General features: G+C 58.8%; 3 protein-coding genes and 2 long non-coding RNA genes across 10 annotated transcripts; 3 read left to right on the top strand and 2 right to left on the bottom strand.

Moving 5' to 3' along the window:
* Window positions 1-3185: 3185 nt before the first annotated feature.
* LOC133069034 (uncharacterized) lies at window positions 3186-7550 on the bottom strand. Of its 2 annotated transcripts, none has more exons than XR_009695758.1 (3): window positions 7193-7550; window positions 5958-6152; window positions 3186-5676 (listed from the first exon to the last, which is right to left on the bottom strand). It is a non-coding gene; the product is annotated as an uncharacterized LOC133069034 (long non-coding RNA). The 2 variants fall into 2 exon arrangements; XR_009695759.1 differs by having other exon boundaries at window positions 5948-6152.
* On the top strand, window positions 6152-13873 carry NLRP6 (NLR family pyrin domain containing 6). Its single transcript, XM_061160011.1, has 8 exons — window positions 6152-7059; window positions 7798-8078; window positions 8265-8303; window positions 8559-10272; window positions 11117-11209; window positions 12246-12416; window positions 12493-12660; window positions 13123-13873. The coding sequence occupies exons 2-8, from the start codon at window positions 7799-7801 to the stop codon at window positions 13259-13261; spliced, it is 2604 nt and encodes an 867-aa protein (XP_061015994.1). The 5' UTR covers window positions 6152-7059; window position 7798; the 3' UTR covers window positions 13262-13873.
* Window positions 13874-15620: 1747 nt separating this feature from the next.
* Window positions 15621-21541, top strand: PGGHG (protein-glucosylgalactosylhydroxylysine glucosidase). 5 transcript variants are annotated; one of them, XM_061160030.1, is made up of 14 exons: window positions 15621-15881; window positions 16137-16420; window positions 16799-17009; window positions 17085-17520; window positions 18100-18219; window positions 18597-18728; window positions 18928-19039; window positions 19217-19289; window positions 19488-19624; window positions 19762-19895; window positions 20014-20109; window positions 20183-20280; window positions 20354-20565; window positions 20637-21541. In XM_061160030.1, the coding sequence occupies exons 2-14, from the start codon at window positions 16162-16164 to the stop codon at window positions 20690-20692; spliced, it is 2076 nt and encodes a 691-aa protein (XP_061016013.1). In that variant the 5' UTR covers window positions 15621-15881; window positions 16137-16161; the 3' UTR covers window positions 20693-21541. The 5 variants fall into 5 exon arrangements, with proteins under 5 accessions (XP_061016013.1, XP_061016020.1, XP_061016037.1 ...); XM_061160037.1 differs by having other exon boundaries at window positions 15621-15835; XM_061160022.1 differs by having other exon boundaries at window positions 15622-15891.
* A 2009-nt stretch (window positions 21542-23550) lies between these two features.
* On the bottom strand, window positions 23551-25929 carry IFITM5 (interferon induced transmembrane protein 5). The gene is made up of 3 exons (XM_061160065.1): window positions 25283-25929; window positions 24881-25169; window positions 23551-24199 (listed from the first exon to the last, which is right to left on the bottom strand). The coding sequence occupies exons 2-3, from the start codon at window positions 25070-25072 to the stop codon at window positions 23987-23989; spliced, it is 405 nt and encodes a 134-aa protein (XP_061016048.1). The 5' UTR covers window positions 25073-25169; window positions 25283-25929; the 3' UTR covers window positions 23551-23986.
* Window positions 24083-27255, top strand: LOC133069039 (uncharacterized). Its single transcript, XR_009695760.1, has 3 exons — window positions 24083-24222; window positions 24483-24654; window positions 25825-27255. It is a non-coding gene; the product is annotated as an uncharacterized LOC133069039 (long non-coding RNA).
* The last annotated feature ends 725 nt before the right edge of the window (window positions 27256-27980 follow it).

Below are 27980 nucleotides of genomic sequence, written 5' to 3' on the forward strand. Positions count from 1 at the left end.
TTGGCACTGTTTAATTCGTGTGTAGTTTACTGATTTATCCTGTTTATTTTCTGTCTCCCCAACAAGGGTGCATGCTCCTTCCAGGCAGGAGATTTTGTTCCCATCATTCCACACTACATGTTCAGGGGCTGTGGGGTAGGTGCCGGGCCAGCCGGAAGATTTCAGCGAGCAACACTACGCGTTCCTTTAGGCTAAGAAATAAAGAGACAGAACAGATGGGGTCGAGAGGATCGCTGCAGTCAACGATGATTCTTTATTTCTCAGGGTTACATATATACTAAACCAAGAAGAGAGGCATCCCAAAGAAAATTCTTCCCCATGTACATCATCTTTAAGATAACAATCACCAGAGCTCTCTCATGGCGCCAAAGGCATCCTACTTATCTTAAGGGCAGTCGTGCAAAGCCATCTATCTGCACCTTGTGTGCATTCAAGGCTCACTAATGGTCTGTTAGGAGTTAACTTGGATAGTAAATTCCAGAGGGGTGGCGGGACAGAGAGCTATGTCTGCGAACAGACCCTTGATAATCAATCAAGGCAGCTCCCAGAGCCAGTTCTTTCAAGCCGCTCCCCGCAGGTAGGTGCTTCTGTTTATTGTGGTAAGACATACCTAATGCAAAATGTTTCATTTTAACCACTGTGAAGTGTAAGATTCAGTGGCATTAATTACATTCACGACATTGTGTTACAGCCACCACTGTTCCAAAACCTGTTCATCACCCATCCCCATTCCCTACCCCCACCCAGTCCCTGTAACTTCTCTAGTCTATTTGCTGTGTCTATGAATTTACCTATTCTGTTTACTTCATGTAAGTGGAATCATACCATATTTGTACTCTTGTGTCTGGCTTAATGCACTGAGCATGTTTTCAAGGTTTATCCTCGTCATAGCCTGTGTCAGAATTTCATTCCACTGTGTGGCTCAATAAGATTCCATTGTATTACACATCACACTTATATCTATTCATCTATTGGTGGGCACTTGGTTTGTTTCTATCTTTTGGCAATTGTGAATAACGCTGTTAAGAACATTTGTGTACAAGTATCCATCCAAGTCTTTGTTTTCAACTCTTTTGAGTCTTTGGAGAAACAACCAAACCATTTTCCACAGTGGCTGTGCTATTTTAAATTCTCACCAGCAATGCACAAGGATTCAATTTTGTTCACATCTTCAACAACACTTAAGGTTTTTTCCATTTTCTTTTTTTTTTTTTAAACTAGAAGTCATCCTAGTAGATGTGAAGTGATATCTAATTGTGGTTTTCAATTGCATTTTTCCAATGACTAATGATTTGGGGCATCTTTTATGTGATTATTGATCATTAATACACCTTCTTTGGAGAAATGTTTATTCGAATCCTTGCCCATTTTTTAACTGGACTTTTTTGGGTTTTTTCATTTAAAGAGCAATAGGAACTCTTTATATATCCTAGGTATTAATCTATTATCAGATATGTGATTTGCAAATATTTTCTCCCATTCTGTGGCTGTCTTTTCACTCTTGATAGTGTCCTTTGGTGCACAAAAGTTTTTAATTTTGATGAAGTAAAAAAAAATTTTTTTCATTGCTCATGTTTTTGCTGTCATTATCTAAGAACTCATTGCCAAATTCAAGATCATGAAGATTTTCTCCTATGCTTTTCCAAGAGTTCTATAACTTTAACTGTTAAATTTAGCTGTTTGGTCCATTTTGAGTCAGTTACTGTATGTGATGTGAGCTAGGGGCTTTAAACTATTTTTACTTGTATTTCCTCCCTTTAAGCTCACAATCCCAAGAAGTTCAGATGAAGGAACTTGACCCCAGGAATGTCAAGAGCGTTTCTAGGGTCACATAGTGGCCAGTGAGTTGCAGAACTAGTAATTAGGCTGTGCACAGGACCCCACCGCCGCACCCCCCGCCCCCAGACTTCACCGCCTGTGGATACCTGGTCAAGGATGGGAGGAGGAGAGTGGAGGGAGGCTGTTTAGGCAGGTGGCTGGAGGCCTCTGGGGAGGGACGTCTGAGCAGAAGATGGAGGAAGTGAGGGATGCGCCGCGCCCACTCTGTGCACACACGAGAGCTGTGCTGCGGGCCCTGCCCAGGGAGAGGAGGCGCTCACAGGGGTGTGTGCCGGGTGGGGCTGAGCCCACAGGCCACAGCAGAGCATGAGCCACGGGCAGGGGCAGGGCTTCAGGCTCAAAGGCCCCTTGCTGATCTGTGAGAGGAGCTGGGGCCTGCGAGGGGCTCCCCACTGCAGCAGCAAGGCCCCGGGGGCTTCCCTGTTCCCGTCCCTCCATGGTATCTGCGGCCAGGAGGGCCCCCCAGCCCTGCAAGAAGACAGAGACTCTCATCAACTCCCTCCCAAAGAAAAGCTTCGTGCAGAGGGCAGCCCGTCTCTGTGGCCCCTGGCTCAGGGCACTTGCCAGCCATCTGGTCCTCCCTGAGCCTCCCAAGGATCCGGATGGTGCCTTCATCCCCCTGATGAATCCAGACCACCTTTGGAAGAAGAACCTCATCCATGACTCTCCACCAAGCCCCACCTACGGAGGGGCTGAGGAGCAAGACACCCGCCCCCACAAGCAGAGACCAGCATGAACCTGGGGGTCTGTCAGAGAAGGGGCTGCCCTTCCCTCCTCACAAGTGGGGCTGTGGCCAAAGACTTGGACTCCGTGATGGTGGGAGGCCCTCACAGCTGCAGCAAGACAACCAGGGGATCTCAGTGATCTTACAAGCCTGGTTCTCAGAGGGAGGAGGTCATGGGGCGGGCACTCAGCAGCCCCCCAAGCCTGATCAGACTTTATGGCCCTGGTGCTCCCCGGGTGGCACTGCTAGTCCCAAGGTCCTGCCAGCAGCCCTTCCGGCTAAACAGAGGCCTGGTTTCCAACCTGGGGAGAACACTTGAGCTAATCATTAATCAGATTATTGACATGAGACTTCGTCTTTTTCTTAATTGTGGTAAAACACACATCAAATTACCGTCTTAGCCATGTCTAAGAGCGCAGCTCACGGGCATTAAGCATATTCACACCATGGTGCAACCACCAGCACCATCCACCTCCAGGACTTGCTCACCCTCCCAAAATGACACTCCATCCCCAGAAACACTCACTCCCCTCCCCTGACCTCTTGCAGCCCCTGCCCCACCATCTACTTCTTGTGTCAGTGAATCTGACCCCTCCAGGGTCCTTGTGTGAGTGGAATCAGACAGGATACACTGTTTGGTGACTGGTTTATTCCACTGAGCATCATGTCCTCAAGGTCTATCCACACTGTACCATGAATTCCCTCCCTTCTGAAGGGTGAATAATACTCATTTGCCTTATTTTAAAGACCCCTGTAAGCCTCTCTCCTTGGCTTCTCTGCATAGCTGAGGTTCCCAAGGGTGAAGTATTTGGCCAGTAGGATCCTGGGGGAAGGAGCCTCTCATCTGTTCGAGGGGAAAAAAGAGAGCATTCCCAGGCACTGTACCAGGGTGCAAGGCTGGGTCTGCTCTTTACAGGGGACAAAGCAGCGGAGGGCTTGCTAGGGACACACGCGTCAGAAAGGAGTCTGAGCAGGAACTGCCTCAGAGATGGGTCTCTGAGCATCAAGAACGCTGCCTGTGGCCACGTGGGACAGAGGCCCACAGGGGTGGGATTTCCACCCGGCAAGGGCTCAGGAGGCAGCCTAGGAGCTGGGCATCCCCCAGCCAGGCTCCTTCGCTCCTCCTGGTCCTCTGCTCTCAGAGAGCTGTTTCCATCCTCACAAGAGCATCACTCCTGACCTCCAGGCCCTGTGCCCACGGCCACACAGGACACGGGGCAGGGAGGGGGCAAGACCGAAGGCTGGGCCAGCTCGCCTGCTCTCACACCAGCAGCACTTGGCTCCCCGTCGCTCACCAGGCAGTTTCCCCTTCCCTCTTGTTGGCCGAGACGCTGTCCCATGGTTGTCTCAGGCAATCAGACTTTATAGGGCAACACTGAACTAATCACGAGGTTGCGGGAGAAGGGCAGCATGGGTCTTGGGTCCGCAGCTGGCAGGGCCTACCACCTCTGGTCCGTCTGTGACCCCTGGAATGACATGGCTGTTACAGTGCTAGGGGACCACAGGGGGCGGGAGGAGAGAGGGAGTGATACGTGCGGACAGTGGGTGGGGGACACGGGGGGCGGGTGGGGGACAGAACCATCAGCCACTGCCCTGAGCACCGGACTTCAGGCAGAGGGAGAGGCTCCAAAGGTCTTTTCAGGGAAAATCCTGCTGTGATGGGGCCCTCAGAGGAGCTGAAGCCCAGAGGGACACTGTGTTTGGAGGCCCCCAGCACCACCCTGATGATTCTGGATGTGGCTGTGAGCCTGAGCCGTGAGGCTTCAGGAGGGTTCTGTTGGGATCTGTAGGGACTTCAGACCTAAATCCAATTGTCTGCTGCACCTTGAACTGAAACCATCCTCTCCTGAGCCAGGAACGGCAGCACCAGCACCACCAGCTGCTGGATTTTGATGCAAATTCGCTAGACTTGAGCCACGCTGGTCCCTGGAATACTCTCAAGGTCAGGGCACTTCTGTGGTCAGACCACAGGTCTTGGGAGAACAATCTTTGGTGATGGGACTTTAGGCTGGAAATGTGGCCCATATTTCCTCCAGCTGGGAGTGGCCCCATGAGTAACGCCTGGTCTGATGCCATGATCTTAGTTTTTTGAATGTTGAGTTTTAAGCCAGCTTTTTCACTCTCCTCCTTCACTGTCATCAAGAGGTTCTTTAGTTCCTCTTCACTTTCTGCCATTAGAGTGGTATCATCCACATATCTAAGGTTATTGGTCTTTCTCCCAGCAAACTTGATTCCAGCTTATAACTCATCCAGCCTGGCATTTCTCATGATGTGCTCTGCAAGTAAGTTAAATAAGCAGGGTGACAATACCCAACCTCCCTCTGTTCAGTTCAGTCACTCAGTTGTGTCTGACTCTTTGCAACCCCATGGACTGCAGCACGCCAGGCCTCGCTGTCCATCACCAACTCCCAGAGCTTGCTCAAACTCATATCCATCAAGTCGGTGATGCCATCCAACCATCTCATCCTCTGTCATCCCCTTCTCCTCCCCTTCTTCTCCTCCTCATACCCCTCCTTCCACATCTCACATCCTGGCAAAGATTCCCGGAAACCTTGGTTCCTGTTATCAAACACTTTTCCAGGGCTGTTATCAGCAGGTGCTGAGAGTTTATGAGGGCACAGAGTCCACTGAGGGAGAGTCCCTCTCAGGAGATAGGCTGACCTTGGCACCCTCACAGCACAGGCCCCAGGGCCCCCCGCAGACTGGCTGTGGCAGAACGCACCAGACAGACGCTGCCTGGGCCCCACGGCTATCTTTGTGCCTTTGACAAGAGGAAAAGGCCATTTTGAGGAAAAGTTCATATTCAAGTGTTAAGTGCTGGGGAGAGGTGAAGAGGAATCAGAACTGGAGTTTAGAGATATGGACATTCTTGATGACCACAGAAAACATAACTTCATGGTGAGAGGTCATCCAGAGAACATAAGTGATGATAATAACATGCCTAGAATGTGGCAGACACATCCCTTACAGCTTGGCTCCTCTCAGCCCTCGATACTGAAGTGCCATCACCATGCCATTCTGCAGAGGAGATGGAGGCCCAGAGGTTAAGTAACTTGTCCAAGGTCATCCAGCTACTGGACTGTGGGGCCAGGATTTGATCCCAGGTAGTCTGTCTAAAACAATGAAAGGGAGATGGTTCATTCGCAGAGAACTAGCTTTCGAGAATTCATAGTGTGAAGAGGAAAGAGTGACTGTGCAGTTAGAAGAAACAGCCGTGGCCCATGTGTGGCGTCTGTCTGTGCAGCAGCTCAGAGCTTCATGAGGCATCCCAGGAGGGGGTCAGTCCCAGGTCCGCTCAGTCGCTCAGTCGTGTCCGACTCTTTGCGACCCAATGGACTGCAGCACGCCAGGCCTCCCTGTCCATCACCAACTCCCAGAACTTACTCAAACTCACATCTATCAGGTCGGTGATGCCATCCAGCCATCTCATCCTCGGCTGCCCACTTCTCCTGCCTGCATCTCTTCCAGCATCAGGGTCTTTTCCAACGAGTCAGTTCTTCGCATCAGGTGGCCAAAGTATTGAAGCTTCAGCCTCAGTATCAGTCCTTCCAGTGAATATTCAGGACTGATTTCCTTTAGGATGGACTTCCTAAAGGAAATCAAGGAGGGGGTCAGGAAGGGGACCGGTTGGGGCCACATAGGGTCTTCAGGACTGGGGCTGTGGCCAGGCGCCCCGAGATGCCCAACAGTTATGTAGGGCCAGATTCTGTCCACTTGCTTGTGTGAAACATGGGTGTGTGTGTTTGTCTGGGTCTGTCTGTGTGACCATCTTCATACTGTATTTGTGTGAATGTATCTGTGGTGGGCTAGATAGTAGTCCCCAAAGATACCAGATCCTAGTGCCCATGTTTCACACAAGCAGACACTGTCAGTAGAAACCCACATTCATGGGTCCCACATGGTCACACACTCATTCAAACCTCTTGCCGTCAACCTCCTCAAGCCAGATCTGGGAGGCCACAGAGCTCTTCCCAGTCCCATTATTTCATAGGTCCCAGGTGACAGCCTTCCTTTCCCCATAAAAACCATGTAAGTCCCTCCTCTGTCCCCTCTGCCTAGGAAGTCTTGGCTCATCCCCACCTTCAGAAATTAGCCTATCTTGAGGCCTTAAAGTTTAAGGTCTTGTTCTGAGCTAGCTGCCTCCTCCACGCAGCCCACCTTGCTCTGCCATTTCCTGCTCATAGCCTGCCTTGCTGCCACACCCCGCAGGTTCTCAGAGCATGTGAACTGAACAGTAGAAAATCAAAGGTCACCGAGCAGAGCTCTTAAAGGCTGATTGTAAGTATGTGCCACAGTCCCTGAGTTTGGGAGCTTGGTGACTGTTGGACGGACATCGAAGAGTTGGTTGAGCCAGAACACTTTGGTCTGGGGTATGGACGGGGCTGGAAATCCCCCTAGGACTTGACCCTAGATAGGCTCCCGGATCCCCATCTCTGCGCCTGAGTGCTAGACCTAGGGGTCGACTCTGCAAACCAGCTAGAGGCCTCCTGCTCCAGGTGAGTGCCGGCTTTCTGAGAGGTCACTTGGCCTCAGCTCTCTGGGTCCTCTGCCTGGCACCCTGCAGACACATCCTTCCCCCACTGCACCCCAGGCTCCAGGTGCTGGGGGCTCCATCCCCTCAGAGGGTACCTGTAGAGTCTGTCCCCCACCAGGAGCTCAGTCTCAGCGACTGGTGCAAGGCTCTCAGGCTAGTCCCCACTACAGGGTGCAGTGACCACCGGTGTCCTGGGGAATGCAGGAGCACAATGAGGGCCAGGTGGTGAGTCAGCTCCAGGCTCCTGGGGAAGAGAATGGGAGGGAAGCAAGGAAGGGGAGAACACAGGCCGTCACAGACACATCTTAGCTGGGACATCTGACATGGATGCCTAAAAGGAACGAGCAGAACGGGGACGGGGTTGGAGGGCGGGGGTGTTGCGGGGTAGGAAGGTGCCCCCTAACGCTGGGGTCAGCGGTGGCCAGTGCCGGCCTGGGAGTAACTCCATTTCGCCACCAGACCGCCATGCAGTCGGCGGCGTGAAAGCCTTGGAGGAAAGTCCCCTGTCACGGTCCTGTGAGGAGAGGACGACCCTCCCAGTAGAGCGCTCTTTCAAGTGTTGGCCTGGAGTCACCTGGATAGATGGGGGCGCGTCAAAACCCCTGCTGCTCGTGGGAGCCGAGGGCTGGGGTTGACACAAAGGCGAGAGGCCGGGGTCACGAGGGGCGCGGCACCCTGCTGACTGCGTCCCCGCCCCCAGCATGGAGCCCCGCGCTACCGCTGCCCGCGAGCTGCTCCTGGGCGTACTGGAAGACCTGAGCCAAGAGCAGCTGAAGCGCTTCCGCCACAAACTGCGGGACGAGCGGGTGGACGGTCGCAGCATCCCGTGGGGGCGGCTGGAGGGCGCGGACACCTTGGACCTCGTGAAGCTGCTGGTCCATTTCTACGGGCCAGAACGCGCGCTGGACGTGGCCCAGAAAACCCTGAAGAGGGCAGACGTGCGCGACGTGGCGGCGCAGCTCAAGGAGCGTCGGCTGCAGAGTGAGTGCCAGGTGGGGCTTCGCCTGGGTCCCCCCTCGGCCTCTCCCGCCTGGGCAGTTTCCTGGCCACGGGCCTCCCTCCTTTGGCTTCCCCGAAAGAGCGCCCGCCCGCCCCGGGGCCCGACCCCTGACGCGCCCTTCCGCACCCCGCCCAGTCCGCGGGACCCAGCGCAGCTCTCCCTTCCAGGTCTCGGCCCCAGCTCCCCGGCGCTGCTCTCCGTCTCAGGTAGGTCTCTCTCGGCGGGAAGCGCAGGCTCCGAGCTGTCCGGACACTTCGGGTGTCCTCAGAGTCACTCAGAAGTTCCGCACAGCTGGCCCTGGGGAGGAGCGCAGAGAGGGGGTTGTGAGGCAACAGGGGAAACTGAGGCTGGAAACCCCCCCCCCCCCCCCGGGGAGGGCAACGGGCCCCAGAGCGGCACTGACATAGCGCTCCTCGAACCCTGTTCCCCTACCCTCTGTCCGGCGCCCCCCTGACCCGCAGAGTACAAGAAGAAGTACCGGGAGCACGTGCTGCGGCAGCACGCTAAGGTGAAGGAGCGGGACGCTCGCTCAGTGAAGATCAACAAGCGCTTCACCAAGCTGCTCATCGCCGAGGAGCCGGAGGCCGAATGCGCCCGGCGCTCAGACACCCACACCTTCAACCGCCTGTTCGGCCGCGACGAGGACGGCGAGAGACGGCTGACCGTGGCGCTGCAGGGCCCTGCGGGCATCGGCAAGACCATGGCGGCCAGGAAAATCCTGTATGACTGGGCAGCGGGCAAGCTGTACCACAGTCAGGTGGACTTTGCCTTCTTCCTGTCTTGCCGCGAGCTGCTGGAGCGACCGAGCATGTGCAGCCTGGCCGACCTGATCCTAGACCAGTGCCCCGACCGCAAGGCACCGGTGCAGCAGATGCTGGAGCAGTCCGAGAGGCTGCTGTTCATCCTGGACGGCGTGGACGAAATGCTGGCGCCGGAGCCGGCCGAGGCCATGCCCTGCACAGACCCCCATGAGGCCACGAGCGGTGCGCGGGTGCTGGGGAGCCTGCTGAGCAAGGAGCTGCTGCCCACAGCACGCCTGCTCGTGACCAGGCGAGCCGCCGCCCCCGGGAGGCTGCAGGCCCGCCTGTGCTCACCGCAATGCGCCGAGGTGTGTGGCTTCTCAGACAAGGACAGGAAGAAGTACTTCTACAAGTTTTTCCAGGACGAGTGGAAGGCGGAGCACGCCTACCGCTCTGTGAAGGAGAACGAGATGCTCTTCTCCCTGTGCTTCGTGCCTGCCGTGTGCTGGATCGTGTGCACCGTTCTGCGCCAGCAGCTCCAGCACGGCCAGGACCTGTGGCGCACTTCCAAGACCACCACGTCCGTGTACTTGCTCTTCGTGGCCAGCGTCCTGAGATCGGCGCCCGCGGCCGATGGGGCCCAGCTGCAGAGAGAGCTGCGCAAGCTGTGCCGCCTGGCCTGTGACGGCGTCCTTGGGGGCAGGGCGCAGTTCTCAGAGGAGGACCTGGAACGGCTGCAGCTCTGCGGCTCCAAGGTCCAGACGCAGTTTCTCAGTAAGAAGGAGATGCCAGGCGTGCTGGAAACAGAGGTCACCTACCAGTTCATCGACCAGAGCTTCCAGGAATTCTTAGCTGCTCTGTCGTACCTGCTGGAGGACGAAGGGGCTCCCAGGGCAGCTGCTGGCGGTGTAGAGGCACTTCTGCAGGGGGACCCGGAGCTGCGCAGCCACCTCAAGCTCACTACACGCTTCCTCTTTGGACTACTGAACGCAGAGAGGATGTGCGAGATCGAGCGCCACTTCGGCTGCTCTGTTTCAGAGCGCGTCAAGCAGCATGTCCTGAGGTGGGTGCAGGAACAGGGACAGGGCCGCCCTAGGGCGGTGCCAGAGGGGACAGAGGAGATCCTGGCGCCCCAGGGCACTGAGGAGTCAGAGGAGGAGGAGGGCGAGGAGCTCAACTACCCGCTGGAGCTGCTCTACTGCCTGTACGAGACGCAGGAGGACACATTTGTGCACCAGGCCCTCCGCGGCCTCCCTGAGCTGGTGCTAGAGCGCGTGCACTTCAGCAGAATGGACCTGGCCGTCCTGAGCTACTGTGTGCGGTGCTGCCCAGAAGGGCAGGCGCTGCGGCTGGTCAGCTGCAGACTGGCCGCTGCACAGGAGAAGAAAAAGAAGAGCCTGATGAAGCGTCTACAGGGCAGCCTGGGTGGCAACTCGTGAGTCTCCAGGGCAGGGCTGCCCTCTTCTGTGGGCCCTCTGTGTAGGCATGTGTGCCAGAGCATCTTATGTCCATCTGGGCCTGGGGAGCGTGTCCAGACCTGACACCTGCTCCCCAGAGGAGAGGCACGACTTCATGGCTGGTCTTTCTTACCTCCTCAAGGCAGTTCCCAATGTCCATCTTCCCCAGGTGCCTTCACCATGTTCCCCACCCTAGCATCCACGTCCAAGGCAAACCTCCCTTTCTCACCACCAACACGAGGCTTTCTCATAATGATTTCTGGAATAACCATGCACACTGTGCTCTGAGCCTTTGCTCCTGCTGCTCCTTCTGCCCAGAACACTGCCTGTCCTCAAAGCCCCTCCAAACTCTCCTCTCTAGTCTGAAGCCATCTTGGCCTCAGAAGTGCCCCACTGACTACTGTAGGCCATGACATCTACCCATACCCATCTCCTCCACCAGACTTTCATCTCCTGGGCAAAGGTCGTGCAGTTGTTTCTGTGCACTTGAGTCCAACCCAGCACCTGACTCAGCTGCTCAGCTTCTGTTGGGAGAACGAGTGTCAGGGTGCTGACGGGCTGGGACTGGGGACACCCAGTGCAGGTGCAAGACAGGCCCACCTGTCCCATGGGACTCACACAGACAGCTTCAGTGGGGCGTGGATGAGGTCACAGATAAGTGGTTTCACTCTGGGTTTGGGATGAAGAGGGAGAGGGTCCTGGCCCAGCTTGAGGGTAAGGGCAGAAGCAGCTCCAATGTCTCGGAACCGTAGGAAGGAGTCCTTCTCAGGAGTGAGGGACTGGAAAGGGCAGGGACCTTCACCTTCCTTTCTCTCTTCGTAGCTCTCGAGCCACCACGAGAAAACCCCCAGGCTCCCCCCTGCGCCCACTCTGTGAGGCCATGACCGACAAACAGTGTGGTCTGAACAGCCTGACGTGAGTTAACAAATCCCAGCCCTTCCCCTGGAAAGGACACAGCAGAATGCCCTGGGCAGGGGCAGAGGTGTAGCCCTGTCGGGATGGCTGACCGAGGGGGCGCTGAGACAGGCTGAGAACCTATGGCCCTGGTGTCCCTTGGCAGGATCAACAGCTCTGCCCACACAGGACAGAGGAGGGAAGCACTTGGGTGCTACTTAGAACAGAGGCTTTGGCCCCTGTGTGAGCGGGCAGCAGAGTACAGCTGAGCTTCTGGAAGAGGGATAAAGGCCAGATTGTCATTTCCCTTCCCCAGGAAGGCTGCCAAGGGCTACTGGGCACTGCTGGGTGGTCCTTCTGGAGTCTCAGAAGTAGTTGTGGAAGGTGTTCAGGGCGCAGGCTCTGAGGCCAGTCTGCCTGCCTCTTTGCCCTTGGCAGGCCAGTCTGTCTCAGCTTCAGTCTTCTCCCGGGGAATGGAGCCTGTAGCTTCTACCTCAGAAGGTTGATGTGAGAATTACTGAGGCAGTACTTAGTATGTAATCTTTTCCAATTACTCTTCACTACCACCAAGTAAGCAGAGAGTAAGAAACATAGGAATTAGTACTGATTAGGTATGGTGAATTAGATACAGTCATGTGTCAATGTCGACATGGTAACTTAACTTGGCATAAACATCAGGAGCCCATCAATTCTGCTGCCAAACTAACTACATAAAGATGTTCATCACAGCATTATTTATAATGGCAAAAAAGCAGAAGTGACGCATTGCCCAACTGTTAGGACTAGCTAACTAAATAAGCTCAGTCCTCCTATACTTGGTGGATAGTTATATGGAGTTAGGCACATTGAGAGTAAGCTCGTGGAGAATGTCCTAAGAGACAAGGGGAGTGTAGTCCAGCGGGTGCACACGAGGTGTGGACACAGGTGGTGACATGCAGCAGAAGCTCCGTGGGGCCCAGGGAGGCAGGTGTGGAGCCAACAAGTCTGCAGACTGAACCTCAGCCCCCTGGGAGCAGGCAGCTCGCACACTGGGGACTCATGTGCTTCTTGACCACAGGTTGTCCCACTGCAAACTCCCCGACTCGGTCTGCAGAGATCTCTCTGAGGCCCTGAGGGAGGCCCTGGCCCTGGCAGAGCTGGGCCTCTTCCACAACGGGCTCAGCGAGGCCGGCCTGCGTGTGCTGAGCGAGGGCCTGGCCTCGCCCCAGTGCCGGGTGCAGACACTCAGGTGAGGAGCAGCCTGGGAGGGACCAAGGGAGGGACTGGGGCTCCCACAGCAGCTCCTGAGGTCAGCCCTCCCCTAGGGTTCAGCAGCCTGGCCTGCAGGAAGCACTCCAGTACATGGTTGGCAAGCTCCAGCAGATCCCAGCACTGACCACCCTGGATCTCAGCGGCTGCCAGCTGTCAGGACCTACAGTGACCTGCTTGTGCACCACCCTAAAGTGCCCAGGATGCCGCCTGCAAACCCTCAGGTGGAGACAGGGCTGGGAACAGTGCTGGGAACGCAGTCTCTCAGCCCTGGGCTGGGGTGGGTGCCGGGGCTTCCCCCGAACCTTAAAGAGGAATCTCTCCCAGGGCCCTCCTGAGGCAACCCCGCTGTAACTCGGGCCCTGGAGCCCCACCCTCTAAATCCCTGGCCCCGGCCCTGGGCCTGGACCATCCGCTAGACCAATTGTCCGTTGTCAGGTGCCCATGCCCAGAATATGGACCAGTGACCCCAAATCCCCTTTAGTCCCCTGAAGGCTCTGGACCCTAGTCCCTGCCCCATTCCCCACCCTCTGACAATCCCCGACTGGCCACCTCCTGTCACTGTGTGCCTTTGGCACAACCCAGGTCAGCAGCCCCAGCACCGCCCCGCCACTGCTCCCCGGTCACTGCACCCTCAGGCCCCCTCCCTCACCAAGCCCACTGCCATTCTCTGCACACGGCTACAGGCTGACCTCTGTGGAACTGAACGAGCAGTCCCTGCAGGAGCTTCGAGCTGTGGAGACAGCAAACCCGAGACTACTCATCACACACTCAGCACTGGACATCCATCCCAAGCCCCCCAAAGTGTTCATTAGTGCCCTTTGAGGTCCTGAAGGCCAGAACTAGGGAGGAATTTGGTCAGCCCTACAGAGTAGACCTCCCCATTTCAAGGACGAGAGAATGGTGCTCTCTGCTCTGGGCAACCCTTGAGCCTGAGGGGCCCGGGACAGGCAGGTGGGAAACTCAGACAGACACGGCCCTCGCCTGCCCCGGGGGCAGGCCCAGGACATGTCCCTTCCCCCACACCCTGGGGACAGCTTATGTCTCTGTCCTCCCTACAGGGAAGAGGGCCCCCTCCCCTAACCCTCACCGCTGCCCCACCCAGGTTTCTCTCCTGGGACCCTCCAGCCCTCCCACTGCAGGGTGAAGCTGAGAGCGCCAGGAACTGAGCACCGACCATGTGTTGCCTCTACCTGCTGAGCTCAGCGTGAGATGACCCATTTGTGGACCCTGCCCCACTCAGTACAGGCACCCAGAGCCCAACCACGCTGCTCTGGCCACAGGGGATCAAGCAGGGGCCAAGGCGCCCAGAGGTGTCCAGTTGCTCTCTGAGGACTTAAGTGACCAAGGGGAGTGGAGGTGGAGCTCTGAGCAGGGCTGTGATGGCACAGGTGGTATGAGCCCCATGTGCTGATAATAAATTCTCCTTGGGATTCAGGTCTGTCATTCTCTGCTGCACAGCCGGGCATCCTCACGGGTGCTCATGCCCTTGCCTTTGCTCCCCAGCCCATCTGAATGGGGCAGAGCTGCAGCCCCCATTTCCTGAGTGAGCTCGTGGGAACAGCTGGATTCAGGAAGTTCTGATGCGAGGCTTGACCTTGACGGGCAGGGCCAGCAGCAGACAGCCCGAATCCTTCCGTCTTCTCTGCTCAACACAGCTGGACTCCGCCAGCTTCTGCAGCCCTAGTCAGAAGGGCCTTCTGGGTCCCTTCATGTCCCCCAAACTTCCTTCTATAACCCATTTTCAAATCCAGTTATTCATTCCACAAAGCAGACAAAATATCCCTGCCCTCCTGGAGCTGGCATTCTAAGCAACTGATAAATGCTGAGGAGGAAGGAAAAGAAGTGGGTCGGGGGATGGAGCCAAGGGTTTTCTCTTACCTGTAAGGAGTCTGGGACAATCTAGGGAAGACACGGCACTTGAAAATGGAAGGAAGTGAGGGGTCAACCTAAGGATGTCTTGAGGAAAAGGCAGTGGGACAGCAAGTGTAAAGGCCACACAGCGGCTCGGCCTGCTATTAACAAAGTACTGTAGAGCAGGTAGCTGATCTACAACAGAAGTGTATTTCTCACAGTTCTGGAGGCTGGGATGTCCAAGGTCAAGGTGCCAGTCAATTCAGTGTCTGATGAGGACCCTCTTGGTGCAGATGGCTGTCTTCCAGCAGTGTCCTCCAGGGTAAAAGGAGTGAGCTCTAAGGCCTCTTCTTCAGTTCAGTGCATGCGCTCAGTTGTGTTCGACTCTTTGAGACCCCATGGACTGCAACACGCCAGGCCTCCCTGTCCATTGCCAACTTCCGGTGTTTACTCAAAATCTCTTCTTTATAAAGGAACTAATCCTACTCTTGACTGCTCTTGACCTTACTATGTACCAAAGGCCCCACCTACAAACACCATCACAGTGGGGATCAGAAGTCAACCGATGGATGTGGGGGGGACACACTGAGTCCATAATAGGGAGCATGCTTGGGATGGTGCAGAAGCAGCAGGGAAGTCAGGTAGCAGCTGGGGGCTGGGGCTGAGTGGGGAGGAGCCTGGGTGTCTCCTCCTGCCAGTAAGGTGGGCACTGCTGCAGGCTTTGAGCAGACCCTAACCACTCTCAGGGTGGCTGTGGCTCTGTTCACAAGAGCTGTGAGGCCAGAGCAGGCATGGTGGGGGCCCTGGGAGCGGGGATGGAGGGGCCTGGGTGGGGGATAGTGAGGTCACCATTGCTTGTGCTGGGGAGGGGTAGGAAGGCCAAGTTTCAGGCACAGGCTAAATCTGAGTGTCTGGTTGGGCCAGTGATCCCAGCACAGTCATTTGGGTGAGGCCAGGGTTAGAGAGACAAGGTCTAGACAGGCCCAGGGCCCAGAGCTTCCGTGGGCAGGGGAGCGGAAGATGGAGACTGAGGAGGGGGGTGCAGAGCCAGCAAGTGGGGCGGGGACAAAGGAGGGCGGGGCTCCAGAGGAGAACCCCGACCCGACCCACCTCTCCTGGGGGAGGGCGGTCAGGGAGAGAGGAAGGAACCGGCCGGAGAGGGGACCGGTGAAAGCCGAAAGCCCAGCAGATCCACCCTGGAGAAGCCTCAGGGCAAAGTTGGAGCTGGGCTTCTCTCCGCTCGGCCTCACAGGCTGGGCAGCCGGAAGCGGCCCGGCCCGTCCTTCGCCCCCTCCTCGCGCACGCCCAGGGGTGGGGACGCGCGTCCGGCCCGCCCCGCGCGGCCCTGGGGCGGGGACCGCGGGGCCTTCCGGCGGCAGGGTTGCCGCTGGCTGTTTCTCCTCCGGCCCCTGAGGGGCAGCGCCCACCGGAGCCGAGGAACACGGCAGGGCTGCGGACCCAAAGACGGGGCCTCTGGCCCGCCTGCCCGTCCCCTTCCCCAGCTGCTGGCCGCACCCCGCCCTGTACCGACTGGCCTCCAAGAGGGTGAGGCCCGCGGGCTGAGACTCCGCCCTTCCTGCCTACAGGACCGGTTTGTGAGGGTACGGCCCTGAGGTGGGAGCTGGAGCCTCCGTTGGGTCCCTGGATCAATAGTGGGGGGTGGGGGTGAGCATCTTCAGGCGGAGGGCGTTTCCTGGGACGTCCTGAGAAAATCGGGGCCACCCAGGTGGGCACAGGCCCCTCCTTACACCTCTGGGGGCATCAGTCAAGTTCCAAGGAGAGCTTTGGGAGTTACAGAAAACAGAGGCCCAGCCAATTGTGGGACCTCTGACCCCCGCTTTTGCAGGCCCCTCCGCGGAGTCACCCTTTCCATGGAGGATGCTGGCAAGGACGCCACCAGATTCACTGCCCATTCTCTGCCCAGTGACCCCCGGCTTTTGGCCACCGTGACCAATGCATACTTGGGCACACGCGTGTATCATGAGACACTGCATGTGAGCGGTGTGTACAATGGGGCTTTGGGGGATACCCACCGGGCCATTCTGCCCAGTCCCCTCAATGTCCATCTGGAGGCCCCTGCAGGGACAGGAAAGCAGTTAACCAAGACCTATGTTCTGGACACTAACACAGGTAGCCACTGCCTGCCCTCCGCCCACCCCTTACCCCAGCCCCCACCCCCCTGCCATTGTTCCAAGCAAGCAGAAGACCAGACAGAGGTCCCATCCTGGCACCTCCTCACTCAGGATGCCGGCGCCTGGTAAAAGGAGGCTCTGAGAGGCTGCTTTGTGAGGCTTCAGCCGGCCGGGCCTCCTGAACGAGCAGGAGCCCGGCGGCCCCCATGTAGCTGTTGCTTCCCTAACAGGACAGCTGGGGCTTGGAGGTAGCTCCCTCACTGAGGGGAGAGGGGTCTTCATTCCCAGCCCAGAAAGGCCGGCGGTTTGGAACTGTCCTGGGCGGCCCCAGGGCGGGTATGAGAATTGCCCCATCTTCCTCTCCACCCTTTCTCAGGCTCCTTCCTGCACACCCTGGAGGGCCCCAGCTTCCGCGCCTCCCAGCGCATCTATGCCCACCGCACACTGCCTCATGTCCTGGCCTTCAGTGTGTCCATCACCCGCCTGGCCAAGGGGAGCTGGCCCATCACAGTGCGGCTGCAGTCAGCCTTCTCCCCAGAAAGTCCGGACCTGGACCTGCATCTGGGTCCTGACTTCCAGGGAGCCCGGTGAGGAGGGGCAGGTGGCCAGCTGGGTGGGCCGGAGGAGAGGCTGGTCCCTGAGACACAGCTGCCCTCTTGCAGGTACCTGTATGGGCGCACACTCACCCCTGAGCAGCCGGGGGGCGCACAGCAGGAGGTGCATGTGCTGTGGACCCCAGTGCCCCCTGCCTTGACCCTTGGAGGAGGGCAGGAGGATGCGACATGGGAGTTCCTGACGGTGGTGGGTGGCAGCCAGGCTGAGGCCCAGGTCTGCCTCGCAGAGGCCCTGCAGCTGCAGGCCAGGAACGCTCTCTACACGGCCCACGCCCAGGCCTGGGCCCAGCTCTGGGCGGACTGTGGCCTGGATGTGGAAGGGCCGCTGGCCCTGCGCCAGGCCCTGCGTGGTGCCCTCTACTACTTGCTCAGCGCCATGCCCCAGCCCGGGGCCCCAGGATACGTCTGCCATGGCCTCAGCCCCGGGGGCCTCTCCAATGGAAGCCGTGGGGAATGCTACTGGGGCCATGTCTTCTGGGACCAGGTGTGTGCCATCCCCAGTCCTCGAGCTCTGCAGGCCTCTGTGGGCCTCTGCTCTGCCCGGGGTGGGTCTGCGGCTGGGGAGGCACAGGGACGCAGCCGGGGAGGCCTACTGGGAGCAGCAGAGTTGCAGCTGAAGGAGGAGGGATCAGACCAGAAGGAGCAGAGGCCCAGAACTATGCAACTGCAGGACTCCTGGCTGGGGCGAAGGTTGCCCTCCCCTCTGGGGAAGGAGTCACTGTAGAGGGCCGAGGAGGCCACAGAGACTCTACCTGGGGAAGGACATGGCCAGCAGTGTGGTCTGGAAAGACCCCTGGGGCTGCTGAGGAGAGGGAGGGTGGAGGAAGGTGAGGCAGCCAGGACCGTGACTGTGGGCTGTCCACCCACTCCCCACACCCAGACTCTAGCCTGAGCCCAGAAGACGCAGTGCCCACTGGGTCTGAGAAGTGTCTCGGTTTGGGGGATGGGGCCGTGGGGTTGGCGGGCAGAGCATCGTCGGGAACAGACCCGAGGGCACACTGTAGGAGGAAGCTGGATGTGGCTTCAGGGAGAGACCAGGGGCTCTCCCGTGGCTGCGCTCCAGGACCTCTGGGTGCTCCCCGGTCTCCTGCTGCTCCACCCGGAGGCCGCCAAGGCTCTCCTGCAGTACCGCATCCGGACGCTCAGCGGGGCCCTGGACAACGCCCGGAGCCTGGGCTACCAGGTAAGGGGCCCCCAAAGGGCCTGAGTCCTCACACCCCTCTCAGGCCTTCACCCCTCACCCCAGGCCCCCGCTGTGGGTGGGACCCGGCCGTCCTGGATTCCTCCCCCAGCCTGTACTGCGCAAGTGGGAACAACAGCCCGATGGGCCCGGCAGGGCTCCCCTCGCTGCCCTGCCCCAGGGCAGGAACACAGTAGATGCCGGGCAGAAGCAAGCTGGCCCACCGCAGGGACCCAGTGGGCATTGAGAGCCAGCAGGGCCCCACGAGGGCCCCTGCCTCTGTCTGCCCTCCATGGCTGAAGGCTGGCAGCGAGGGGAAAGGGGCGGGCTCCCCCTGGCCCCCAGGAGCAGAGTCATCTGCTCCATCCCCCAACCCCCAGGGAGCCAAGTTTGCCTGGGAGAGCGCGGGCTCTGGCCTGGAGGTCTGCCCTGAAGCCATCTACGGGACCCAGGAGATCCACGTCAACGGGGCCGTGGTGCTGGCCTTCCAGCAGTACTACCACACCACCCAGGTGAGGAGTCCCTGTGCCCACCGGGGCGACCCTCCTCACTGCATGACTGCCTGTCTGGGCCAGTCCTGTGGAGCATCTCGGAGCCCGGCCTTCATTGCTGGGCGCTCAGAAGGGTGGGCCTTGACGAGAAATGCAGTGACCAGTGGGAGCTAGAATCACAGGTGCCGTGGCCTCTGACATACCCCCTCCTGCCCCTCAGGACTTGGAGCTCTTCCGAGAGGCTGGTGGCTGGGACGTGGTCAGGGCCGTGGCTGAGTTTTGGTGCAGCCGTGTAGAGTGGAGCCCTGAGGAGGAGAAGTACCACCTGAACGGTGAGAGCATGGCCGTTGCAGAAGGAGTGTGGGTGACGGGGAAGGGACGTGGATCGTGGACGGTCATGAGTGGAGGGGCAGGCAGACGCGTGTGACTGCCAGCCCCACAGTGGTGACTGGGCCAGGGCAGGTCCCTAAGCCCGTCCATGAAGTACTGTCTTGCCCTTCTGTGCCCAGGAGTCATGCCACCCGATGAGTACCACCCAGGGGTCAACAACTCTGTGTACACCAACGTCTTAGTCCAGAACAGGTCAGACCCCACCCCGCCTCCACCGCGAAGGAGAAGGAGTGTGGCGGCTGCAGCCCACTTCCCCCTGCCCCCTCCCCCGAGCCTCCCCCTGCTCCCTCCCCCACCCCTGCCCCCTCCCCCGCCTCACCCCGCCCCCTCCCCCACCTCACCCCTGCCCCCTCCCCCGCCTCACCCCTGCCCTGCCATCTCTGCTCCTAGCCTGCGCTTTGCTGCTGCTCTGGCCCAGGATCTGGGGCATCCTGTCCCCAACCAGTGGTTGGTGGTGGCTGATAAGATCAAGGTGCCCTTTGACTCGAAACTGAACTTTCACCCTGAGTTTGATGGGTACAAACCTGGTGAGTGGACTTGCAGCTCCTTCAAGGCCCTTCTCTCCTCCCGCAGGACCTTGTGTCCACCCTGGATGCCCCCTTCCCAACAGAGCAGTCCCCACCCTGCCCCCACCCCTTCAGCAGCACCTCGTTCTCCCCTCCAGGAGAGGAAGTGAAGCAGGCAGATGTTGTGCTCCTAGGGTACCCTGTCCCCTTCCCCCTGAGTCCCCACGTTCGCAGGCAAAACCTGGAGATTTATGAAGCTGTGACATCCCCCCACGGTCCCGCCATGACCTGGGTAAGGAGACTTCGGGGCGTGGGGTGGTGGTCCTCACAGCACCTTGGCACTGTCCCACTGGCCTCAGTGTCCCCTCCCCCTGCTGTGGGCCTCATGCCAGCATGTCCTCTAACCCCAGAGCATGTTTGCGGTGGGCTGGATGGAGCTGAAGGACCCAGGGCGGGCATGGGCCCTCCTGGAGAAGAGCTTCGCCAACGTCACGGAGCCCTTCAAGGTCAGCCTGGCCCCAGCCTGGACCTCCATGTTCACCACGCCCAGCCCTGCCCTGACCACCTTGCCCCCTGCAGGTGTGGACGGAGAATGCAGACGGATCAGGTGCTGTGAACTTCCTGACAGGCATGGGGGGCTTCCTGCAGGCAGTGCTCTTTGGGGTCACAGGGTTCAGGTGAGTGCAGCAGCAGCAGAGGGTGATCGCCTGCTGCCCCCTGCCCTCCTCACAGAGCCTTCCCTTCCCCAAGGATCACCGCGGCTGGTCTGACCTTTGACCCCACGTGTCCGGTGGGGGTCTCTGGAGTGTGTGTCTCTGGCATCTCCTACCAGGGGAGCAGGCTTAACTTCTCCCTCTCTGCGGGCTTCGTGACAGTCGAGGTCACGGCCCGGGCAGGGCGCTGGGCCCCCTCTCTGGAAGCCGAGTTGTGGCCGTCGCGGACTCGGCTGCCCCTGCCTCCAGGTAGGCCCCCCCAGACCCCCCCAAGGTGGCCCCAGTGTGTGCCTCGCCCCACAATGCTCCTCTCTCTGCAGGACACAGAGTCTGCTTTCCCTGCTCAGCGGGCCGGATACAAAGGTCAGGCCTGTAGGCCGCACAGGCCGCAAGCGCTGCCCCACAAGCTTCCTGGGAGGCTTTCTGAAGATGTTGAACAGCTGCTCTGAGCCCACAGGCCCTGCTGTCAGACACCCTTGGGCCCTGAAGCTCCATGAGCCCCTCCCCAGGCCCCCTCCCCGCAGACAGCCAGGGCTGCCCCCCAGCCACGCCCCCCCGTGGGTGCCCCCAAGTGGCTGTACCTGTCCCTTCTCAATGCCCTCCTGGACCCCCATCCGCCTCCATGTGGCAGCCAGGCTCCCTCTGGCCTGAGTTCAAGCCTCTGCCTCCAGCCGAGCCCCCAGTGACCCCCGTGGAGAGGCTGCTTCCCTGCTGCTCAGCCCCTTCATGCCCTTCCCAAGGGGCCAGTTCTGCAGAGAAGACTGAGGCAGGTGTGGGCCTCGCTGGGGAGGACCACGGGGTGCAGGGCGTGGGGAGGACTTAGGACCTGGGTCGCAGCTTCACCACAAAGAGCTGTGTGTCACACGCCTGAGCCCAGGTGCGGCGGGCCCAGCTGCTCCTGGACTCTCTGGAGGGCCCAGCACCCTCAGTCCTTGGCTTCTCTTGCCGCTGGGCCACTTTGGTCACATCTGATGGTCTCTGTCACATGCCTTCCTCGAGGAAGGAAGGGGTGTGGGGTGTGGAGCAGGGCCCTCTCCCCCCAACCAGCTGGAAGGACGGGGCCGTGGCGCTGGGCCTGCCCAGCCTGGGCACAGAGCCTTGGCCAAGGCCCCGCCCGCTGTCTGCTCTGGGCCTGAGCCCCCCAGCTGGCACAGCTGACTTGGGCTCTAGGGTCTTCCAGGGTGGGACGGTGTCTGCTGGGGAAGTAAAGCTTGGTGCCGGGCAAGCTGTGTCTGTGCTGAGGAGCCGACGGGCACCCTCCTGAAAGGGAGGCTCTCATCAACGGTCAGGTTTCCCTTCCCTTGCTCATGTGGAGCAAGTAAGTGGGTCCCATCACGTCTGCACCTGCCTCCCTCCCCACTCCCCCCCCACCCCCCCCACCCCCCGCCACCTTCGTCTGGCAAACTACTGCTCTCCGTTCTCAGTGGAGAATTAGCCTGAGTTCTCCCAAAAGCAGATACCAGCAGGTAAACTGTGATAGACTGAAGCTCCTGAGGAAGAGAGGACGGGGGTGGGCAGAGGAGCTGGGGTCACCAGGGCCTGCCTGCGTGCGGCTGCAGGGAGCATGGCCGAGCTGCAGAACAGCTTCCTGAGTGCACGTGGCCTCAGAATGGAGTCAGCGCTTGATGGGGCTCCCCCAGGTGCCCACAGGCTCTCATCCAGCTGCTGGCAGTGCAGCAAAGGCCCAGGAGGTCTGCTGAAGCCAAGGATTTAGGCCACAGATGGTCCCCATGAAGCAGACACTTTCCTTTGCAGCCCTGGACCCAGATGTGGGCACAGGCATTAGGTGGGGGTAGTAGATGGCCCTTTGTCCACAGGACTGACATAACCTGACATTTCCCCAGGCGTGTGTGCCATACGTGTGTGTGCGCGCGTGCACACCCACCTGTGCAGGGGAAGGGGCAACCCTTTGAGGGGCCTTAACAGGGTGGCAACACGTGTATGCTGCCTGGCTGATCCAGTCTGTGGCAGCCCACTGTCTAAACTTGACCAGGTCCCTTCCTGGGGCAGGAAGCATTGCTGGTGACCTTCATCTGTGCCTGGCTTGACTGCACATTCTCTGTCCTCACACCTGGGTATGGGCTGGACACTCTGCTTCCCTCGCCAAATGGGACCAGCAGACCACCCCCTGCTTAGAGATATGTATTCGACCACACATAGGGTAACCCCAGCTCCCAGCCTGTGTCCAGCATGGGCTGTTCCCTTCCTGGGCCAGACCTGGAGCTTAGTGTTGAAACACTGCCTCCGTGCTAGTCTGAGCACTGGCCTTGTTCTTGGTCCAGTGTAGGACCAGCGCCCAGGAAGGGTCAGAACTCCGCCTCCACCCCAGGACCCTCAGCACAGCCTCTGTCTCGGGCTGGCTCAGAGCAGCACACACTCGGCACAGGCCTGGGGCACTGCCGGCCTGCAGCTGGGACTCATCCCTGATGGCACGTGGTGGAGACAGCTCGGCCAACTGTCGGCTGTCACAGGAGGGCGGCCACTCCAGCGGCTCCACAGAGACCTCCACCCCCAGCCCAGGCCGGGTGGGAGGGGACCGTGGGTGGGGTGCTCAAAGCCCTGAGCCGCCTTGTGGTTAAGGCCCCTGCAATTAGCCCGCCCTGTCATTGGCCTGGCCACAGCACGGCCCCCAGGGCCTCGCCCCAGCCGCAGAGTGTGCATGTGTGTTTAGCAGCCCCCTTCTCTGGGTCTGGTAGGGGGCTGCATGGGGAGGTAAAATGATACAAGAACATGCACATGTGCCAAAGACACTTAGAAATGTCCTCACCCCAAGTGTCTCCCTCTCTGTACAATCGTGTGTGTGGGGGGGTGCTCCTGTGCATGTGTGTGACGGGCATGTGCAGAGATGGTGGTGTGACCGTGCCTGTCTGCTTGTGTGTCCAGCCCCCTTGATCCAGGAGGGAGGGAACCCACTGCTGGGACGGAGATCAATCAGAATTAAAGGACTGTGAGGTCAGGAGGACAGAGTGACACAAAGAAGGAGGTCAGCAAAGGCCCAGCCACAGACAGGAATGTGCAGGACAAGGACGGATCTCACTGGCCAGTGAGATCTCATTTAACACGCGTGCACATGCGCTGACTCAGGGATGGGCACACACGTGGACACGGGACTCACCACACATGTTCTGGAAGAGAGGCCACTAAACCACAGCATGGCAGAGATCAAAAGCCCAAGTTCCCCAACTTCATTCTAAAATACTCAGGCGCCTCCACCCAGAAGCCGCAGGCTGCCTGGTGCCTGAGCAAAGGGGACAGTCAGGGCAGGGCCAAGCCAGCGGGCCAGGGTGGCCCACCACAGATGCTGGGGGAGTCCAGGGGGACTTGGCTGTGGTGGTCCCCAGGGGAGCTCCCCTCAGGAAGACACCCTCCCCAGCCCCAGCCAGGAACAGTCCCAGAAGGCACTTTCTGGAACCAGGTCCTTTTAATTGAATAGCTGAGCCTGGTGAGTGGGAAGGGAGGAGCTGGCCTGAGGGCCGGGGGTTAGGGAACTGGGGGCATCAAGCTGAGGGGAAGCCCCTGAGGCCCGAGCAGAAGACCTTCAGAGTCAGTGTTAGGTGCCCGGGCTAGGGCGGGGGTGGGCCTCAGCCTGTAGATGGTCAGGGTTCCAGGGGGCTGGGGTAGAGCCCCGGGGTTGGGATCCCTGATCAGGACAGGGACAGGGCCCAGCCCGTCAGTCATAGTCGGAGTCATCGAACTTGGTGCTGAAGAAGGCGGCGGAGCCCTTGGCCAGCCGAGACAGGTGCAGGGCGCCGGTCACCACCAGCGCCAGCAGCAGCAGTGGCAGCACCAGCGCCCACATCGTGGCCAGGATGTTGTAGCACTTGGCTTTGGAGCCGAGACGCCGGGCTGCCTCCAGATCTCCAGCCACCTTCTGGTCTCGGGCCTGTGGACCAGCAGCAGGGCCAGGTCGCTACACGTTCACAGGGACTGGGGGCCCCGCTACTCCCACCCCAGGCAGCCACTGGGTCCACACCTTGGGGGACCCATGCTGGACCCAAACCCTGGATGGAGGGGTGAGGCCTGAGGGGATACTGTCTGGGCTGGACTCACTCCCTTCACTGTCCCCAGCTGGACACATGGGCTTGACCTTCCCTGGGGGGTCTTGGGTGGTAAAAGGTTCAGCCTAAGGTGGGGCTGAAGGCAGCCTCTGCACCCTAACACTCCAGTTAATGGACCCAGTGGCCATCCCAAGCCAGCATCTACCTTCCAGGACCCCCGAGGGTAGGGAGTCCTCATTGGTGCTGGGAGGCTGTCACCACAGGAGCTGAAGCTAGGGAGCTGTGCTAACAGGAGCCCCCGCGTGTGAAAAGCCCCATTTGAAAGAAGAGACCTTCTTGGGTAAGGCCCCATCTACCCTGGGTCCTTTGGGAAAGATTAGACACCCCCCTTCATTTTTATGAACAGCAGTCAGACTCAGAGGCCCTCTGGGAGGCGGCACCCCCCCCCCCCCCCCCCGCGTCACTGTCAGGCTGGAGGGCAACCAGCAGAGTCCTCCTGCACCCCCCCTCTTGATAAGCAGCCCCCATGAGATGCTCCTGGGCCCCACGAAGCTCCCCAGGCCCACCTTGATGGAGTAGGCCAGCGCCAGGAAGCCAAGGCAGCACAGGTTCAGGTAGAGGGTGCTGAACACAGACCAGATCAAGTGGTCTCGAGGTGGGGGTCGGGGCGCCCCCAGCGTCAGGGCCGTGTGGGTGTTGCCGTCGGCCTTGCGGGGCGTCGGGGCCCGGGGGTCCTCGCGGGGGTACGACGTGTCCATGGGTTCCAGCGCCGTCTCCTCGCTCGGACTCCTGCTTCAAGGGTGGGCGCCCCGCCGCTTAATAGCCCCCGCCGCCGCCCGGCTGACCGGCCCGCCGCTAAATATAACGACAAATGACAGCCCGCCGAGCGCCGCCCCGCCCGCCTCCCCCGCGCGAGCCCACCGCCCGCCCCGCAGGGAGCCCCGCCCCTTAGAGAGCTACCCCCTCACCGGGAAACGCTACCCCACAGGCTGGCGGGCGGTGGGGAGCAGCCAGGGCCCCCCCTATCCTGGGGTCCAGCTAGGAAGCCCCCATCCAAGGCGGCTGGCCGAGGCACACGGTGGCTGCGGTCTGCCCTCCAGAGCCCCCTCCCCCGCGGACAAAGGAGGTGGAGGCGCCGGGTCAGGGCCGCTGTGGCTGGGTGGCTGCCTTGGCTTCTGCTGTCCTCAGCACTGCCCAGATCACCGTCTGATCACCCGTGTCCAGCCTTAGGGGTATGACAGTTCCCGTGAGTGCCAGGGGGAGGAAGCAGGCCATGTCCAGGTGGAACTTGAGGGTGCTAAGGAGAAAACTCAGTATGGAGAGAGAAAGCCGGGGGTGCGCACGGTGGGGGACTGGCCATGACCAGGCCCTGCTGTTGGAGGCTGCAGTGAGCCCTCCTCTCTCATGGATGGCAGCTGCCGCTCAGGCGGGCTGCTGCTTCTTCCCCAGTCCAGAGCTGTTTGTGGTGCCGAGCTTTTTATGTCTTAAGCCTGGTCTCATCTCCCTCCAGAGGGCCCAGCAGCATCTGTGTGCCGGCGAAGCACATGTATGTCAAGAGCCAGATTGGATGTGAAAGTTGGACTATAAAGAAAGCTGAGTACCAGCGAATTGATACTTTTGAACTGTGATGTTGGAGAAGACTCTTGAGAGTCCCTTGCACTGCAAGGAGATCCAGCCAGTCCATCCTAAAGGAAATCATCCCTGAATATTCATTGGAAGGACTGATGCTGAAGCTGAAACTCCAATACTTTGGCCACCTGATGCGAGGAACTGACTCATTGGAAAAGACCCCGATGCTGGGAAAGATTGAAGGCAGGAGGAGAAGGGGGCGACAGAGGATGAGATGGTGGATGGCATCACCAACTCGATGGACGTGAGTTTGAGCAAGCTCCAGGAGTTGATGATGGACAGGAAAGCCTGGCGTGATGCAGTCCATGGGGTCACAGAGTCGGACACGGCTGAGCGACTAAACTGACTGACTGAGATTCGAATAACCGAGTGCCCGCTCCGTGGAAGAGGGCTCCTGGGCTCTCCAGCCTGCTCCTCTAAGGGAGACCTCAGGCTCCCAAACCTCCTGTCTGAGTTAGGACTGCTATAGCTAGTGCTCAGACCAGTGACTCATAAATAATAGAAATGTATCTCTCACTTCTCTAAAGGCTTGAAGGTCCGAGATGAGGGTGCCAGAATGGATGGGCCCTCGTTGAAGACAGCCTATTTCTCCCTGCTCCTCACTGGTGGAAGGAGCTGGGGTAGGGATCCACCCTCATGACCTACTAACCTCCTAATACCATCACTTTAGGATTTCAGTAGGAATTTGGGGGAACACAAGCATTCAGTCCACTGTACCCTCTGCTCAGTCCCCGCCCCCGGCACAGGAGGTGGCCACTGGCCACTCCATCCATCCAGCTCCACCCATTCCCGTGCCCCTTCTGCCCCTCACACCGAATCCACTTGGTCCCAATTCCAGAATGGGCAGACTCTCAGCACCACTGAGACCAAGTCAAACTTCCTTCTCCTGGATTAGTGCAGCCCCTCTGCATTCTCTCTACAGCAGCCAGAGTGGTCCTGTTACAGCAGAAAGCACATGTTCCATTCAACTTCTTTGATTCAGGAAATTTTGCTTTCAGGTCCACCTCTTGTGTGATCTTATCTATTTGGAATATCCCTCATAAATGGCCATTCTATTCTAGATTGTTTTAGTAAGACTTTGCCATTTTTGTGATATATACAGCTTCTGGGACAGCGGTTCTTAGATATAAAATGAACAGTTGTGCCAGCAGGTGGCGAGCTCCTTTCTTATATCTAACCCTTGGGTTCTCTCTGAGACAAACTAATACCTCAAAGGGACTTGCCTCTGCGATGCAGATTGTGCGTGATTCGTGGTGTACCTTGCTGCTCAATTTTCTTGGGTTTGATGAGCAATCTGGAGTCAATACAACCAATTCCATGATCAACCTATCTTAACGTGTGAGTCCTTAGGTCAGGAGGCAAGTGGTGTAACAGTTCTTAAATGCTTAATCTGCACTACCAGTTTTTGCTGCTTGTTTTTCTAACTTGCAAGTTCTGCATTCCCAGTAGGATTTGCACTAGACCCAATCCAGCTTAAGCTGGAAGTAGCTCATTTTGAGATCCAGTTCAGTTTTTAAATGAGACCCAGCCCGACTCCGGATGGTAAACACCAACAGTTCCTAACGTGGAGTCTGAGGGCTGGGAGAGGATTGGACCAGCAGAACTCCACACATGAAGAGTGCAGCCGGGGGCTCCACACCGACTGGAAACTGCGCATTGGGAACTCACAGTTCCCACATAGGTGCTGAGACAGATTTGGGGGACTGGGGTTTTACATCCAAAATAGGGAACTGTGAAAACTGCGGCTTGAGGGACCCTCCCAGTGAGAGATCAAGGCAAGGCTGTGGGTGCCCAAGGGGTGGGCATGGGGGGGTCTATGTCTCCATTGTCCCAAGACGTCCTCCTTCCCAGCGTCATTAGAAAAGGTACATCCTTCACACTCAGATAAATTCAGATCTCGAGTCTGGTCCAGAAAAGAGAAAGGTGCTGGAAGGACACTGCCCCCTGGTGGGTGAGTGGCCAGCGAAGGGGCCAGAGCTGAGGGAGGGTAAGCCCCAGGGCTCCTGGGGAGGCTGAGAGTCTGGGAGGAAGAGTCTG

Source organism: Dama dama, chromosome 2 (genome assembly GCF_033118175.1).
Source record: "Dama dama isolate Ldn47 chromosome 2, ASM3311817v1, whole genome shotgun sequence".
NCBI classification, from domain to species: domain Eukaryota; kingdom Metazoa; phylum Chordata; class Mammalia; order Artiodactyla; family Cervidae; genus Dama; species Dama dama.

Bases quoted from the DNA above. Each gene is read 5' to 3' on its own strand.
- NLRP6 (XM_061160011.1), top strand. From the start codon at position 7,799: ATGGAGCCCCGCGCTACCGCTGCCCGCGAGCTGCTCCTGGGCGTACTG. The intron at 8,079-8,264 runs GTGAGTGCCAGG...TCTCCCTTCCAG, and splicing joins CAAGGAGCGTCGGCTGCAGA to GTCTCGGCCCCAGCTCCCCG. The intron at 10,273-11,116 runs GTGAGTCTCCAG...CTCTCTTCGTAG, and splicing joins GGCAGCCTGGGTGGCAACTC to CTCTCGAGCCACCACGAGAA.
- PGGHG (XM_061160030.1), top strand. From the start codon at position 16,162: ATGGAGGATGCTGGCAAGGACGCCACCAGATTCACTGCCCATTCTCTG. The intron at 19,040-19,216 runs GTGAGAGCATGG...TTCTGTGCCCAG, and splicing joins GGAGAAGTACCACCTGAACG to GAGTCATGCCACCCGATGAG. The intron at 19,896-20,013 runs GTAAGGAGACTT...CTCTAACCCCAG, and splicing joins ACGGTCCCGCCATGACCTGG to AGCATGTTTGCGGTGGGCTG.
- IFITM5 (XM_061160065.1), bottom strand. From the start codon at position 25,072: ATGGACACGTCGTACCCCCGCGAGGACCCCCGGGCCCCGACGCCCCGC. The intron at 24,200-24,880 runs GTGGGCCTGGGG...GCTGGTCCACAG, and splicing joins CGCTGGCCTACTCCATCAAG to GCCCGAGACCAGAAGGTGGC.